At 39.8% G+C, this 17,272-nt stretch overlaps 2 protein-coding genes across 2 annotated transcripts in view; one reads left to right on the forward strand and one right to left on the reverse strand.

Annotated features, from left to right (window-relative positions):
* DAPP1 (dual adaptor of phosphotyrosine and 3-phosphoinositides 1) overlaps positions 1-2,426 on the forward strand; it is a 53,204-nt gene extending 50,778 nt beyond the window's left edge. Inside the window, exon 9 of the mRNA XM_036763155.1 lies at positions 79-2,426. Within this exon, the coding sequence (XP_036619050.1) occupies positions 79-165 (87 nt within the window). The 3' untranslated portion in view covers positions 166-2,426. The remainder of the gene's footprint in view (positions 1-78) is intronic.
* Positions 2,427-2,645: 219 nt separating this feature from the next.
* On the reverse strand, positions 2,646-16,276 carry LAMTOR3 (late endosomal/lysosomal adaptor, MAPK and MTOR activator 3). The gene is made up of 7 exons (XM_036763156.1): positions 16,181-16,276; positions 16,024-16,069; positions 14,241-14,275; positions 9,212-9,270; positions 7,830-7,963; positions 6,831-6,894; positions 2,646-4,817 (listed from the first exon to the last, which is right to left on the reverse strand). Exons 2-7 carry the CDS (start codon positions 16,030-16,032, stop codon positions 4,744-4,746), a joined length of 375 nt encoding a protein of 124 aa, XP_036619051.1. The 5' UTR covers positions 16,033-16,069; positions 16,181-16,276; the 3' UTR covers positions 2,646-4,743.
* Between the last annotated feature and the right edge of the window lie 996 nt (positions 16,277-17,272).

Raw genomic sequence — 17,272 nt, forward strand, 5'->3', positions numbered from 1 at the left:
TTATAACTGGAGTTATGCAAGGAAAAACAAATTTCACAAATGTGCATGTGCTTTCTTTTTTCTGGCTTTGCTTTTCAGTCCCAAATAAGGAAGCAGCTGGGGCAGGATGGTGGCACCATGAGGTCTCAGTCCTTCTTTTTTAAGCAGCCCCTTCCTGGCAAGTGATGCCTGTTCTTCCCTAGAGGCAGGCTGTTCCACAATGTTGTAAATGCTGGATGGACTTACAAGGAAATCTAACTCCAAGGACAAAGAACGGATGCCTGGTTGGGTTCTTTGACAGTATGACAGACACATCGGCTGAGGGATGGAAGTGGCTGTCCTGTTCAGATACTGCTATCTCCTGGAGTTGGCACACCCAATCATCGTTTTGGTGGAAACATGCATTTGATAATAATAAAAATAGCTCACTTTGATACAGCGCTTAAAGTTTTGCAAAGCGCTCAACACATCTCTCATTTCATTCTTGTAACACTCCTGTGAAGTAGGTGCTACCAACCTCCCCATTTTTCAGATGAGAAAATTGAGGCTCTGAGAAGTTATGTGACTTGCCCAGATTCATTCAGTCATTTGTCTGAGGCAGAATTTGAACTTATGCTACACAACGTTCGTTGCCTTAAAACTTTGGATGCCTATAGTGATTTGTCACGACAAAAATTTCTCCAGTCGAGTTCTTTTCTTTCTAGTTATAATTGCCAAGCCTGAAGAATTATAGTCAACGTGTTTTTGTAGGCAGTTCATCTACTACCTCTTATCTGGGAATATGCTACTTTGGGGAACATAAGTTTTTTCCTTTCAGTGAAGTTGTTGGTCAGCTGCGTCCAACTCTTCATGACCCAATTTGGGGTTTTCTTGACAAAGACACTGGATCGATTTGCCATTTCCTTTCAGTACAATAAACATCCATTGAGCACCTACTGTGTTCTGAGAACTGTAATGGGAACTGGAATAGATATAAAAAATATTCTTTTGATAAAAAACACAAACATTTTCAAAAATTATATCCCAAAAGATAACACAAGTAAGTTTATAGCTTTGAGTGCTACTGCATTGTTTTTTTGTAAGTATGGTAAAGCAAAACAAAGCAAAAGAAACACTTTTTTGTGCTTTTCTATGGGTTGTCTATACAGTGGGAAAGTATAGTGTTGGAAATTAATAAATTAAGTAGCATGTTGCTGGAACTTGACTATGTCAAAAACATCATGGTAGACACTCCTTGACTCAGGCCAACAGAAATCTCAAGGATTTCTTATTATTTAGAGTTCCCTCTTCAGTGTGGCATGGTGGAAAGTGCATTAGTTCAGGAATCTGGATCTGGGTTCAAATCCTGGTTAATGTCTACGTAGTCTTGGGCAAGGGACTTATCTCTCTGGGCCTGTTTCCTCCTCTGTAAAGTGAGATTGGCCAGGTGAGGTCCTTTTGAACTCTAAAGACCCTACAACCTTAGTTTTGGTATTAACCCAAAGACACTGGAATAGAATTCCTAAGCATTTACAGCCTTGTGGCACAGGAATTTGTCCACAATGCACCTGACTACAAAGAGCTCAAACCCAATTTGCTGTACCATTGACGGTACTTGCAATATCAAGAGATTTACAATAAAAACAGGCACACAGAATGCTTTAGAGCTAAGAAAAAGCAGAACGAACTGAGTGAGGAGGGAATAGAGAGAGAAAATGTCGGATTTATAGTCCTGGGCATTCACCTCACCCTTTGTAAAGGAGGGGCCTCCATGTCGTCCTCTATAAAGTGAAGGTGTTGACCCAGATTTCAAATTCTCATATTCTATGATTCTTAAAGTTCTATTGAAACAAAGCTCATAGGTTAAGACTCTAGCCCTTTGTATTCAGTGTGACACTTTCCTTTATCTAGGTACCAATCTCAAGGTGAATTCTGGAATGAAAAGATTTTAGTCCAGGGGAGTCTTGCTCAGCCTGTACCACTGAAACCCGCTGTGAGGGAGGCCAGGTTGTATTTGAAGGTCGTTGTTACCTCCTACTATTAACACCCTGAGAGGGACACATGAGGACCCAGCCTGTAGGGAATGTTGGATTCTGCACAGTAAAGCAAAGTTCCAATGAGGTTTTGTTGTACTACAGCGGATGCTACGAGATAAAGCAGATGTTCAAGATGTACTCAATTGGGTGAGACTACAAAGTACAAGAAATCGAGCAAGCATGGATGTATATTCACAGAGAAGTTAGCCTTTTTTTTTTTAAACATCTAGTTGATCAGGTCAAAAAGGGATGATTTTTATGTGGGCCATAGTATTTTAGAATTAACTGTTTGCTGTTTTTATAGGATGTTATGTATTTATTTATATACTTTTACTTGGCTTATTAAAAATAGAAATATTTTCCAACGTGTGCTGACTTTGTTTTTAGTATTTAGTGATTAAAAATATAACTGATGACAATTTACATCTTATGAGACTTTAAGTTTACAAATCTTTTTCTAACAATAACTTCGTGAGGTAGGGACTCCAAATGCTATTCTCCCCATTTTACAGATGAGGGAACTCACCAGGAGGAGAACATACCACATTTTAATTAAGGTACTTTAAATTTTTTTTTTAAAAAATCTACAAATTTACATGGACAGCAATTTCCAGATAACGAATGCATAAATACTCAAACTATGCCACATAATAAGAATAACTGGTATTTATTTAGCGCTTCAAAGCTTGCAAAGCACTTTACACACATCATCTGATTGTCACAACAACCTGGGAAATACTATTGGTATTATCATTATTTCCATTTGACTGGAAACTGAGTCTTAGAGAAGTTAAGTGGTTTTCCCAGGATCAAAATTTAAATGTCAGAGCCAGGATTTGAACCCAGGTCCTCCTGATTTTAACTCTACACCACACAGCTCCTCCACAATAATTGGCATTCATTAGATGCCGTGCTTGTTAGTTGTTTGTAAATGTATGTATGTCTATTTACAGGACATCTCAAAAATCTTAGCAATTTAAGCTTACTAAAGCCCAAACTACATTGACTATATGTATATATAAATTATGTATGTATACACATATATAATTACATGCATCCTATTTAAAAACATGAAAGGGAGCATCTTCCCATTATGCAGAATCAAAGATAACAAAGATTAAAGGTTGTATGTACTTTTCTACGAGTATCCAAAAGAAAGAACTCCATCATGGCACAAAAGGTAATTATAGCAATTCAGGTATACAAACCATCTCCCCAAATCAACGCTGGTAACTCTAAGTAGTTTATAAAGACCAGTTCTGACCTCTCATTGCAGCATTAAGTGATCCCAGCCCCTTAAAGTTAGGACAGAGGAACGCTACTCTCTGTCCCCCACTTCTGTTCTTTCCCTGTCTCCATGCCTCTCTTACACTCTCCCCATGTTTGGAATAGACTTCCTTTCTTCTCACCTCTGGTCTCTTATTTTGATGTCCTTCCCTTTCTCCAACTCAGATTACAAATATGAAGCCTTCTCTGACCTAAGAGTACACTGTCTGGTCCTTTATGCTGCACTCATTTGCACTGCAGCATCACTTGTGGGGAGTCCTGTGGGTTTGGAACCAGCTCTCTGCCCAAAACACCCCTTAGTCTAAGTGTTGTTTGGATACTTGGCCTACCTCAGTTTTTTGACACTGCTCTCTCTGCCAGCTCTCTTCCTATATCTGAACAATCCCTCTCAGCCTCTCTAACCCCAGTCTGACCTTCTATGTCTGGGTATAACCCAGGGCCATCCAGAATCTCCTGAAGTCCCATGGATTCAGCTATCAGTATCCCCTTTTTTTCTAGTCACTCCATAGCCACCCTACCTCGGGTCCTTGTCACCTCTTGTCTAGGCCAGTAAGATTCATGGCTCAGCCACTGTCCCACCAGGAGAAACTCCTTTCGATCTTCTTATCCTTAGAAGTGGGCCTTGCTCACCTCCTGCCCCTTCCCCCAGTACTGTATGACTAAGTAGTCAAGCTATAATTTTACAAAATACTATTTTATTTAGACCCTTATTTAGGAAAAGGAAAAAACTGCTGTATTATGGTATTCATATACACATCACAAACCAAAGCTTTGATATTGATTTTCACATTTAAATTGTACAAAGAGAAAAACATCAAAATACTGATTGGTTATTGATAGCTGAATGTAAAACTAAATCCAAAGCAAGAGATTTCTTTTTAGACATACAACACCTTAAAGAGAAATACTAATTAGTAACGCTTTCTTAAAACTCTACCTCACAATGATATAAACAGGGGTAGTTAGTGATTGTACTGGTTTATTACTGCTGTTAGAGGCTATCTTCCTCTCACTCAGGGCAGACATACGACATGGCACACACAAAAATAAGTTCTCTATTATTCACAATAAAGCACTAGCATATACAGAGCAGGGCCTGCCTACTGCAAGCCTATATGTACTGTACACAACAGGGGAGCTTTAGGTGGCTCATTTGGATTCTGATCCACTGGATGAGAATCTCATCCCTCATTGGTGGCTGAGCTAAACTCCATGGGAGCTGTGATAGATACTGAACCATTTTTAGTGGTCTCCCCAGAAATCATACTACAGAAGAATTGAGCCTAAAACCCAATACAACAGTCCATCCATTTAGAAATAATAAATACAATCTTCTTCTTCAGTCTAAGTTGGGAAAAGTTGTCTTTTCTGAGTGTGTGGAGTCACATTACTTGATATAGTCAAGGTTGCTGGACTGGACTCACTGGGATCACAACATGGCCAGGGTCAGGCCACAGTCAGGTTAAGAACCTTCCACAACCTGTCTCAATTCTTCAAATAATGGAGCAAGTTCCTTTTCTAGGCTGACAATCAGTCCTACGTCAAAGAAAAAAAGGTTATTTTCAGAAAGTTGCAATTCAGCCAAGACGAAAAAACAAAAAAATGCTGAAATCCATTTCCATTTTCTACTGTTACAGTACAAAGATTTAAAAAAAAATTTTTTTTAAAAAGTCATAGCATTATTCAGATAAAAAGCACCAGAATAAGGCTACTTTCATCTTACAGGCCTAATCTCTAATGCCTCACTGTAGCCACTGTACCCGGATGACCCTGCCCTCCCCAAACTAATGCTAGTAAGGCACAGCTCTTGTGAGTTGCTATGAAACTGTCCAGGAGAGACCTGGTGATAGACTGAGTTTAGCTACGCTCAATCGCTCACCCTGGAAAGGCTGGTTACTAGGTCAGTTTTTATTGAGGGAAGGAAGGAGGAAGAGAGATTATAGCAATTCATGACAGCTACCTGTGATGTAGGAGGGTTAAAATTGAGTCAGTACAGAGAATATCTAACACCAGGGAAAAATCGAGGCTCTTCCGAAGCAGTGAAGTCTCTCATTGTAATTTTTTCATTAAGTGACCTTTTTGTCAGTATCTGTTTATATTTCATTCATATATATTATGTTTGAAGGTAAAAATTTAATTTTTTTAATTATCTGAAAAAAAATTGTTGGGAATACTTGTTATTATTCTAAATTAATGAGGTCATGTTATGTTCCCCAAGTAGAGTGTTTAAGAGTATTCCGATATTTTGCTTCATACAGCACATATGGATATATGAGGATCCTAACTAAGCCTAGGACTAAAAACACCCCCACCCCCACTATTCTGGACAAGTTCAGAGTCTGAAGACTGCCAGCTGCTTTTCTCATTAATAATAAATCTCTAAAGTATCTTCTGACTTCCCTATGCCAACTGTATCTCCCTGGCATCCCCAAACTCTCCTCCAGATCCTTCACATGGAATTTGGGGGGGGAAGCCAAGGAAGGGCAACATCACAGACTGGCCATGACCTCCTACGACCAGCTTCAATCAAGTTGGATCAGTGACAGAAATACTTCAAAGACCTGTAACTTTCATCAAGGTATCTGGGGACATCATGGACGTACTACACACTTGGGAGTCAGAGCCAAGTTTAAGGCCTGCCTCACACCCTTATTGCTGTGTGACCCTAGTCAAGTCACGCAACCTCGGTCAGCCTCAGTTTCTTGCCTATCTTACAGGACTGTGGTGAGGACAGAACAAGATACTATCTCTGACACACAACACAAATGTTGATGATGATGATTCCAGGAACCTGGGTGATATAGCAGATAGAGCACTGTACTTGAGCCAAGATGATCCAGGTTCAAATCCTGCCCTAAATATCTACTAGCTATGTGACCCCAGGCAAGTCATGGAACCTGTCTCAGCCTTGGTTTCCTCATCTACGAAATGTGGACTTGCTGAATTGTGAGAATCAAATGAGTTAAGTAAAGTGCTTTTCAAACTTTAAAGCACTATACTAATGTTGACTATTATGATTTCTGTAATTATTATAATCACAATTCCTCTATAATTGTTGTAGCTGAAAAATCCATCACCTTGTGGCCATCCTGGTAATAAATAAGCTTCTCCAAACTTAGCTTGGCTGGACCTTGCACAATAGTGGGCCTGTAACAAGCTATAACCGTAAATAAATTGTGAAAATTAATTTTTAGAATATATGTAATTAACTGATTAACAAAAAAAGTGGATAAAGCACCAGATTGGAAGTTGGAAGATCTAACATGTTTTGGAACATATTAGTGTTTTGGAACATATCTCTGCTTCCAAAGGTATCACATGTAAAACTAGGGAAAAAAAAAACAAACAAAAAAACTCCTTTCTCTTCCTAGGAGAATATCGAAGTGCCCTGTATAAAATTTATTTTGTTTAACAAGAGACAAACAAAACATAAAGACAAGGATGTTGCACATCCAATACATAGGACTATTTGAAATGCTAGGTAGAAATAGAACACCAAGTACAATATCTTAATAATTTAAAACTACATTTGAAATTATGAAAACATACCAGTATTTGCGCTGCTGCTTGCTATGAAACTCACCACCAATGGTAACCGATTGAATTGGACTACCTTTAAAAAAAAAGGGAGGGAGATGGATTTAAATAAGTATTGCTTTACAGAAATAGAGTATAACATCTTATGTTCTAAAACAAAAATGAAATGTCTTGATATATGTTCTACTTACCCTCTAATTTTAAAATGAGCAACAAGTCTAACATGATTCTATGAATAACTGTAATTGATGTTAATTTGTTTCCCTAATAACAAAAGTTAGACAGTCCAGAATGGGTTACTCTTTTTTTTTAATTAAGATTTTTTAATTTTTAGTTTACAAGATTCAGTTCCACATGATTCTGATTTCCAGATTCCCCCCCACACCGGTTTATTCTTTGTAACCATATACCTGTGTGTATTTTGAGTATTTATCCACTTCTGTGGAAATAACTCCCATTTCAATGTACAATGAGATGGCATTAGAAAAAACTGATGATGCTGAGCTGTAACTTATAAATATGTATTCATGTCAGACTTAAAAACCAAAAAGTTAATGACTGATATTAAATTGCTTTTATAACTGAAAAGAAACAGTGTGTTATTGACTGTTCAGAGAAGGGTTAGTATAAAAGTCCCTAAATTTTTATTTTGACAAAACTCAAATAATGCAATAATTCAAATTTCCATAACAGCTACCATGAGGTTTTCAAGACCAAGTTTTTAGCTGTAAACAATAAAGACATAAATGGAAAGATTCTTTGGGTGCCTCTCAGCTGGTTAGCTAAAGGCACCATCTGCTGGAGGTAAGTGACCTGAACTGACCTTCTTCTAGGTAGACATCAAATCTTGCAAGTGCTTTTCCTTAACACTCGATCTTCACTGTGAAACGTAACTGAGTTAAAGGCTACGTAGATAAAGAATTACTGTAATAAATGGAGCCTTTTTAATTTTTAAAAAAGGATATGTATTGACAGTTGCAATCAAATCTGTTTCAATAGTGAAGCACTTACTTGGTATGTGTTGTAGTAGCAAATGATACTTTTGTTTTTTGAAAGTCCAAGTTTGCTGCCCTGGTCTGTTGCAAGTGCAAAAGTAGACAGGAAACCAGGCCTTAATGCATGCTCTGGAGCATTATCATTTGCCACTGGAAAAAGACAGCAAGCTTTTAATAAAGGCTGTGAAGAGCCCACAGGAAAAATCAGGTTAAAAGCAAATGGAGAAACACAAACAATGCCTTGCACTTCACAAACCCAAAAACACTCCCTCTCATGTTCTGTCTTAAATGCAAAGACAACACTGCATATATTCAAAAGCATTTCAGTGGTTTCATCAGCTAGATGGGAGAGAGAGGCCTACTTAACCACATGCTCAAAGCCCATAAATAACTGAGGAAGGAATGGCTGAATTTTCCCTTGAATGCCTTCATCACAGTAAAACATTCATTAAGTACCTGTATATTCTAATTATACATAGTAAGATTTAAAAAAATTAAAATGCTCAAGGAATATGTTGCAGTTAAGAATAAAGTAAAAAAGAGATTGTGTAAAAGAACATTTTCATATGTAGTAACATAATGAAAACTAAGTTGTCTCTGATGACTAGCAGTGTCTCTGGGTCATCATTCTTAACATCAATTTTCAACATACAGTATTATAAATTGTAAACAGCATAAGTAACTAGGTAATTGGGCTGAATAAATACTGACCCTAGAAGTTTCTTTTTATATAAATCTCTGCTATAAGCTTGTTTTCTTGTGATTTGCCTTTTCTCCTGAAAGTGGAATGCAAAAATAAAATTTTGGTTAAGAATTCTTGTTGCTTGGGTTCTGGTTAACTCAAGTTTCACTGTATTAAAAAATTCTAAGTATATATAATTCGCAGAAAGAGGCAGAAAAGGGAAGAAATTAATTTTAAAAGTTAACTTTTTCTTCGGGGCATGAAACGGGAGTATAAACCTACTAAGTTTCAATTCAACAAACATTTATTAAATGCCTACTACATGAAAGGAATGTTAAACAAAGGCACTTTGCCTTTGAAGGCTATCTTTCTTTGTCAACTTATTAATAGTTTTAAGTATTAAATTGTATACTTGGCTCTTATAATTTAGATTTACTGATAGCAAATCATATACCAATAACTGCCTTTAGTGGGGAAACCTGACCTTTGAAAAGCCTGTGTTCAAACAAATGATAAACTACAGGCCCCAACAGCTAGTTTTAATAAATTCTAAAAACGAATGTCTTCTCAAAGCCCAAGAACAAGCTTCTTCCACTTACTGAAATAGCTTCTTGATTTTCCCTTCACGACCCCCACTGGGTAAAGCTTGTTAATTTTTTAGTCAAGGTAGAAAACAAAATTTCCATTTAAATGCTTAATTTCCACTTAAATGTTACCTTTGATAACAGGCACTCCATCCCTGTCTGAGACTACAATGGCATGAAGACCTTCAACACTAGAGAGAGAAAATAAGTTTAGTTACAACAAATTACACTAAATGTTCTCAAAATGTGAGCTTGAAGTTAGCAATACATACATATGCACACATATGTGAGCATATACACATATACTGCCTCTCTCATGTCCTTATGGATCAGACTCATTATCTCATGGAGTCAGACACTGCTTTCCACATGGATCCTGGCCCACACTTGCCTGTCTGACTCCTATCCCGGAGCTCTGACGAGTTCACATTAAGCAGGGGGTGGCTGTCTGTACTTACTTCTGTTATAATCAAGTTACCAGCAGGGCCCATGGGCTGTCTGTCCCCTTGATAGCTCCCGCACTCACAACTTCTGGGCATGCATTTTTCTGATGACATCCTTCACTCTTTCTTTCTCAAACTTATGTATTATACATTGCCGCCTTCTCACATCTACCTTACAGCTATCCAGTACCTGACTGCTCAACACTCATTTTTAACACTTCAGATATTGGAGCATTCTAAAACTTACAGCCAGACACCAGTATGTTCTAGTCCTACATAATACCTAACAAAACTCTGGGTACCTTAAACTAACAGCTATGGCAAATACAACTAAACTCTTAAAGTCACCCAAATCCATGTGTTGACTATGAGCTAATATTTAATTTTAAATGAGAAAATAGGTTCATTGGTGGAGATCTAAAATTATTACATATTCAATTTCACTGAACACCATAAAGTGTTATGATTGTTCTGTTAGTTACAGGAGGCAGGACACATGTAGGGAATAAAGAGCTGTATGTACTATGTTAGCAGGAATGCTCAAGTAAATAATTGTAAACCATTTTAACAAAATAAATAACATAAAAGCACAGAGGTGGACAACCGAGTGCTAGGTTGTGGAGCTTGGCATTACCCCCGGATTCTCAGTCCAAATCTATCACTCTTTTAGTGGCCCCATGCTTAAGAGGATATGTGGCTGTCAGATGATGGTTTTCCCAATCCCCTCATTCTGCTATACAACTCTTCTTCTTGGGTCAACAGAGCTAACCATAGACCAAAACAAAACAAAAGACCCATTGTGCAGGCATTATGTCTTCCAGCCTCTTCCTCCTTGACCTGGTACCATCTCCTTCTCTAGGAACCTAGGATCTCTATGCCTCCAATCCACCAAAGAAAGACAAAACCAAGGATGTCATCTAGATCTAGAAGATGCCTTAGAGATTACCCACTCTCACTCCCCTGATGTTTCCTAATTGCTGGTCTATGGACCATTTTTAAAAATAAAGTAAGGGGCAGCTAGGTGGCACTGCGAGTAGAGCACCAGCCCTGGAGTCAGGAGGACCTGAGTTCAAATCTGACCTCAGACACTTGACACACTTACTAGCTGTGTGACCTTGGGCAAGTCACTTGACCCCAATTATCCTGCCTTCCCGCCTCCAAAAAAAAAAAAAAAAACAAACAAACCAAAAAAAATAAAGTTAAAATTTGACGTGATGTGAGGGGCAGCATGGTGGGTGGGACTGAAAGCTCTGAGTCAGGTCCTGCTGCTGATACAAACCATGTGATCACAGGCAAGTCAATTCACCTCTTGGTGACCCAGGCAACTCACTCTGATTATAATTTTAAAATACTGAAAATGGCCACAAGCAAAAGGCCAATTTTCCTATTTGTGGGGGAAAGATGCTGGTCAAATATGAAACTTTGAACCTATATGCGCTTGGGGTTTTCAAAACCTTGAATCATGCCAGAATCATATAGGAACATATGGAATAAAACAATACAGACCTACAGTTTAAGGATGTTATACTTTAGGCAGAGGGAATCCCTGAAAAACTTTCAGGGAAGAAACAAACTTTGAAAACTTATGTGGCATTAAATGTCATAATGAAAAAGTTTGCCAACATTTGATATTTACATGTATGTAAACCTCTACAAATCCTAATTTATATAAAATCCATATAAAACCAGAAACTTTTAGAATTCATTACATTAGAAATCAGAATTTCTACTCCCAATGACATGTACTTATTAATTTAGGTTTTAGTAGCTTTAATTTAAACCATTTTATCTGTTAAAAATGAGGGAAAAAGGAATTATATCTTTGGAATTGTCCTTGCTAAACTCATTTAAAAGAGATCTTCACTTTGTGGGAAAAATTAGAATCCATCATGTTAGAAATCTCTTCCATTTCTCTTATAAAACACACGAAATCACTGTATACATACAATGTGATGCTACTTCCCAGTGAATATCCTTTAATCTTACAAGTCTTCTATCAATTGAAAATATATACATTTTGTCTGAAATCTTTAGTAAATAAAAGTATTTTAAAATTATCAGAAAAAAATGGATTCAGTAATGAGTTTCTTTTCCTTTTAAATTCTCTAATATTCTAATTAGAGGGTCAACTGATGTTCCAAAGAGGAGACAAAAATAAAAAGCGTTTTCTTCTTAATGGATATCAAACAGAAGAAAGTCCTAGAGAATGAGGACAAAAGCTTCTTAGAATATTTTAAGTAGAGTCTGAAGGAAAACAGTTGACAAATATAATAGGCCTTGTGTTGACATTCAAGATAAATGAACCCTACTGGGGACTATCACAGGGAAATGAAACAGATTTCACCAATACCTGAAATTATTTGTACTACAGATAGGAGTATACGATTTTTTAAAAGGAGTGAAATGATACCTTCCAGCTGGATGGGCTTCATGTGGATAAAGTGCTCTAAAAGGTCCTTATTCTCCATTTTCTAAGTGTTTTTTAAAAGGTCAAAGAGCTTTTTCTTTTTTACATTTTACTTATTTTGTTTGTTACATTCTGAGTACTGAGCTGTCTCCCTCCCTCCCCACCCCAAACTAGAGAAGGCCACCATGACAGATTTAGAATTAAACCTAAGTTGGTGATCAATTGTTCAAGAGAATTTTAAAATATAGAAACCACCAGTTATTTATATTTTGAAATTGTATAAATAATTCAAATTGCATCATTCTAGTGATGTTTGTGACTAGTTAACTCAATTTTAATATTATCATGTCCTAGGTTTACTTTTTAGTGATCCTGTTGTCACAACTATGTCTTGTTGTATTAAAATACAGTCTTAAATTGGACCAGTCACAAGGCAGGCTAGGAGAGAACCACACTGGTTAGACAGCATAAACTCATCACCACTATGGCTACAATTCAAAGTACAAGCCTTACCTATAGGTTAACAGGGGAGGGAACAAACATTTATTTATTTAACTGACCTATTAAGTGCTGGGCACTGTGCTAAGTGTTTTGCAAATATCTGGGGGGGGCGGGGCAGGGGGTCAGGAGCGGGGAGAGGGGAATATATGTGTGTACTATTATTAAGCCCTTTTTAAAGTAGAGGAAACTAAAGCTGAGATAGGTTTAGTGACTTGCTCAGGGTCAAGTGTCTGAGGTCACATTTGAATTCGGGTCTTCCTGACCTCAGGCCCAGCATTCTATTCATAGTGCAACCTAACTGCCTTTCAGAATATAAGAACGAACACACGAACACACACACACATACAAATGAGATTGGGGGTAGGGTGGGGAATGGGGCAGGAATATCAAATCTTTAGAAAGGTTTTAATTATGAATTTTAATTAAAGACGTTTCAACAGAAAACCCCTAACTACAGTCCAGTAACAATCAACAACTTAGAAGCTTATATCCATACACAGTGGGTATACCTAGTTTAAGAAACACTATTATTTTCTATATGAGAAAGAGGCTTAGACAAAGTTGCATAGGGCGGATGGAATGAAAACTCAGTCTCCTTATTGATGACTCAGTGCTCTTTCCTGGAAACATGCAAAAATACTTGTTTCGAATGCTGATATCCCCGTTGTTGCTGTTCAGTCCTGTCCAACTCTTTGTGACCCCCTTTGGGGTTTTCTTGGCAAAGATACTGGAGTGGTTTGCCATTTCCTTCTCCAGTTTGTCTTACAGGTGAGGAAACTGACACAAACAGGGTGAAGTGACTCGCCCAGGGTCACACAGCTAGTAAGCGTCTGAGGCCTGATATGAATTCAGGAAGATGAGTCTTCCTGACCCTAGGCTACTGCACCACCTAGCTGTCCTACGACATGTCCTTGTGATCCTTTTGGTCATTTAAATCTTTTCAACTTAGAAAATGTTTCCATAATGCCTGGTATAAGAATGAAGTCAGAATTTAATTATACATATTTTCACATAATGGGTTAGGTGATGTCTCATGGCATTTTCTACCTCCTTATCTCTCAGGAACCAGTAGCTCTGACAGACAGCTACTAGATAAGATCTAGTTACCAGATAGATCAGTCTTAACTCTTGGGAATTTTTTCAAGTTATTTTTAATAAAGGAATGATGGCTTTGTGTAGTGAGCTGGTTCCAGAGCTCAGAAGACCTGGTTCAAGTTCCACCTGTCATATGTACTAGCTGTGTGACACCAGGCAAGCCACTCATCCTCTCAGGAACTAAAAAATCCTGCCCTACCATTACAAAGGTACAGAGGTTGGGACCAGCATCAGTAAAGGGAGCTTCCTCACCTGGGAATTCCGTGTGTCACATAACAGGTCCAGTCTCTATTTCCTATTTTTAAAAATGTGTGCATAGGGAAACTGTGTTTAAATAGAAAGTGTAATAGAAATCCAAATCCTTTTCATTAGTGGAACACCTCATATAAACTTTGCTAGCAAAAGCAGAAAGGGTCAGATGATAAATACTACATCTAATACCATGAGAGAAATAAGCTGGCATAGCACAAGAAATGTCATAAATATGAAGCAAAGGCCATGATGCAAGTGAAAAACATGCACATCTGTGAGCAGACTCATACTTTTCCTCTCTTTTCTATGTGTCAGCTTAATTTACTTTCTAAGCACTGTAGAAAAGCTTTACCTTAGAGTAAGTCTAAAAGTGAAACAAATATGGTGGTTATTTTTATTCTAAGGCAGCAACAAAGTGAGCCTTTATGATTCAGAATTCAGGGTGATACTACTGATCCTTTACCTTGGTAACTTTTTGTAGAGGAATCTCTTCAAATCCTAGAAAAGGAGATATAAAGGCATGTTGTAACAAGATGTCACAAGGGGGAAATAAAGCTTCAGACACTTAGGAAAAGTTCCTCAAATCTGAGTGAATAGCATCTATTGCATAAGCTTCCCTCACCAGAGTCCCTACAAAACTTTCCAAAGCCAGTTTCAGTTCAAACCCCATTCTTACCCCTCCCACAGGCCTGAACAATTCCTGATCCCAATTCATGGGAGCTTTGTGCTAAAGCACCACATCTTGGGTGAGACTCTGCCATACATCATCATTAAACATCTCATAAAAGCAAAACACTGCAGCAGATACAAGGTCCCCACCTTCAAGTTTACAACTGGGTTGCTCTCGAGTTAAGGACCCATAGCTCCGACTCACAGAGCTCACATTTATACAGACCATTCATAGCTTTTGGGCTGACAGGACCTTTCAGGTCAAATATCAAGAAAGCTCTCCTTTACAACCAACCTATGTGTTGGAAGTTATAATTACTGCCACTTTTTGATGAAACTGAAATACAAAGACGTTAGGAAACTTGTTGAGTCACAGAGCTAGTAAAAGCGAGGGCCAAAGGTGCACTGATGTTCACTTGTGTCTGACTCTTCTAACCCCATTTGAGGTTTTCTTGGCAGAGATCCTGGAATGGTTTGCATTTTCTTCTGCTCATTTTACAGTTGAAGAGCTCAGGCAGACAACATTATGTGACTCGCCCAGGGTCACACATCTGGTAAGTGTCTGGGGCCAGATTTGAACTCAGGCAGATGAGTCTTCTTGACCCCAGGCCCAGCATTCTATCTACTTCACCTAGCTGCCCTAGGCTTAAGGTATTCTTCTAGCACCTTTCCAAGGACAAACCTGAATCTAACTCAAAGGTGTTGCTCTGATGAATCATCCAGCAAAAACTCAAGTTCTAATTCCAGCAGAGTAAACTCTGCACTACTAGGGGCTGTTTGCTTTTTGTTTTTCCATCTCCAGCACCTTTCTGACTAATAACTAGGTGCTAAATAAACAAAGGTCTTGATGATTTGGGGCAGTTGTGGCTTTCTGTAGGGCTCCTTCCTATAGCCGTCGTTTTCACAGCCATCACACGCTAACTGCCTTGGTGCCAGGACGCAGCGGGGGAAAGGGGAATGGAAGGATGGAGGGAGCTGTAGTGCGAAGAACACCGGGTTAATCAGCCAATAAACATTTTTAAAGCACTCGCTATGCACAGGGTATACAAAAACACAATAGCAAGCACTTATTATCACCTAATATGTGCCAGGCTGAGTGCGCTCAAGGAGCTTGCAATCTATGAGACCAAATGCAAACAGTTGCGCATAAACATGGCACAGCCGGGGCAAAGAGGGCAGAGGGAGGGAAGGCTGGAAGGGGAGTTTATGGAAGGAGGTGGGGATGAGGAGGGAGAAAGGGCAGGGGGTCAGTCACTGGACCACGGGGTGGGGGAGGGTAAGAAAACAGGAAAGGAAGGGGCGGCCTGTGAAGACGCTGCTTACAGGTGACCCTGGAGACCACGGGGAGTCGCTGAATTGGGGAGGGGGCGGCGGCGCGCACGGCCTTAGGACGTCAAAGACACCCCCGCGCAAAATGGGTAAATACAAGGGGCGTTGTGCAGGGAGCGTCTGACCTTGGGACATCCCCGGGGTCCCCCCGGCCCTGAGGTGGGGGGCAGCTCAAGGGCTCCATCACCCTCCTCCCTTCCCCTCCCCCTCGCGGCCCTCCCCCGGCTGGGGGCGGTGGTCTCACTCACATCCGCCATGATGAGCCCCTTCCTCCCGCGGGGACGTTCCCCACACCTGCAAGACAAACACCCGCTGAAGGTGGAGCCCCGGGGTGGGGCCGGGGCCGCCTCCCCGCCCCCATCCCAGGGCGGCCGCCCCTCCCCGCCGTCAGGCCCCGAGACCTACCTGGCTCGGACTGCCGAGGTCGCCGCTGTCCTCTGCCGCAGGTACCTCCGACTCCTTCAGCCACTTCCTCCTGAACCCGCCGTCACATGATTGCCGACCCCTCCCGCTCTCTCCGGAAGCCCAGTCAGAGCACTGGCCCCATGACACACTGCTTCCGGGGAAAGGGGTAAGGACACCGGAAGCGGCCTCCTTGGCCTCGCTCTCCGGGGGTGGGGTGGGGGTGGGAGCCGCCACGGAAGAGGACCTGCCCCCTTCTCCTTCTTCCCCTCCTCCGCAGGCGAAGTGCTGCGCATGCGCCAGATCCGCCTCTTTCACGCCTCACCCCGCCCCGGAGCCCTGTGCATGCGCTACCTTCGTCCCTTCATCTTCCTACTACCCCAGCTCCCTGTAGAATGCTGCGCATGCGCCTGTCTCGGGTCCTACTCATCCGAGGAAGGCTGCATTTGCTGGGATGTTCCAGTCTCTGGCTGGATGCAAAGGAAAACCACCCCTTAGATATAGAATTGGAAGCATCCTCGAACTTCATCACTTTTTTTGCATCATGTACCGTCTTGGGAACGCTTTGGACCCCTGTTCAGAGTCATGTTTTTAATGCATAAAATATTCATGTGATGACTAGGGAATACTTTCTCTCTTTTAATTATTTCTTATTTATTCTGTATAGAGCTTGATATAGACACATATATAATGTTATATATACAAAATATATGACAATAACTATACATATACATATATATGTTTGCCTGAACAGTGTCTCCATTCGATTGTAAGTTTCTCTTGGGCACAGACTGTCTTTTGCCCATTTTTGGTAGCTCAGTTCCTGACACATAACAGTGATTAATATATGTTCATTGAATTGAATTGGTTACTTTGTATTTCTTTGCATACTATCTCCTCCATTAGACTGTAAGCTCCTTGAGGGCAGATACTGTCTTTTGCTTCTTTTTGTGTCTCCAGTGCCTGTCACATAATACGTGCTTGATAAATGTTTTTTGAATTAAATGTTGACAGTCAGTTATCAAAATATTTTTTTAATTCAGGGACTTCAGATTAAGAACCCTAGATTAGAGCAAGAAAAGAACCTCTAGGGCC

The sequence above is a fragment of the Trichosurus vulpecula genome, chromosome 6 (genome assembly GCF_011100635.1).
Source record: "Trichosurus vulpecula isolate mTriVul1 chromosome 6, mTriVul1.pri, whole genome shotgun sequence".
Lineage (NCBI taxonomy): Eukaryota > Metazoa > Chordata > Mammalia > Diprotodontia > Phalangeridae > Trichosurus > Trichosurus vulpecula.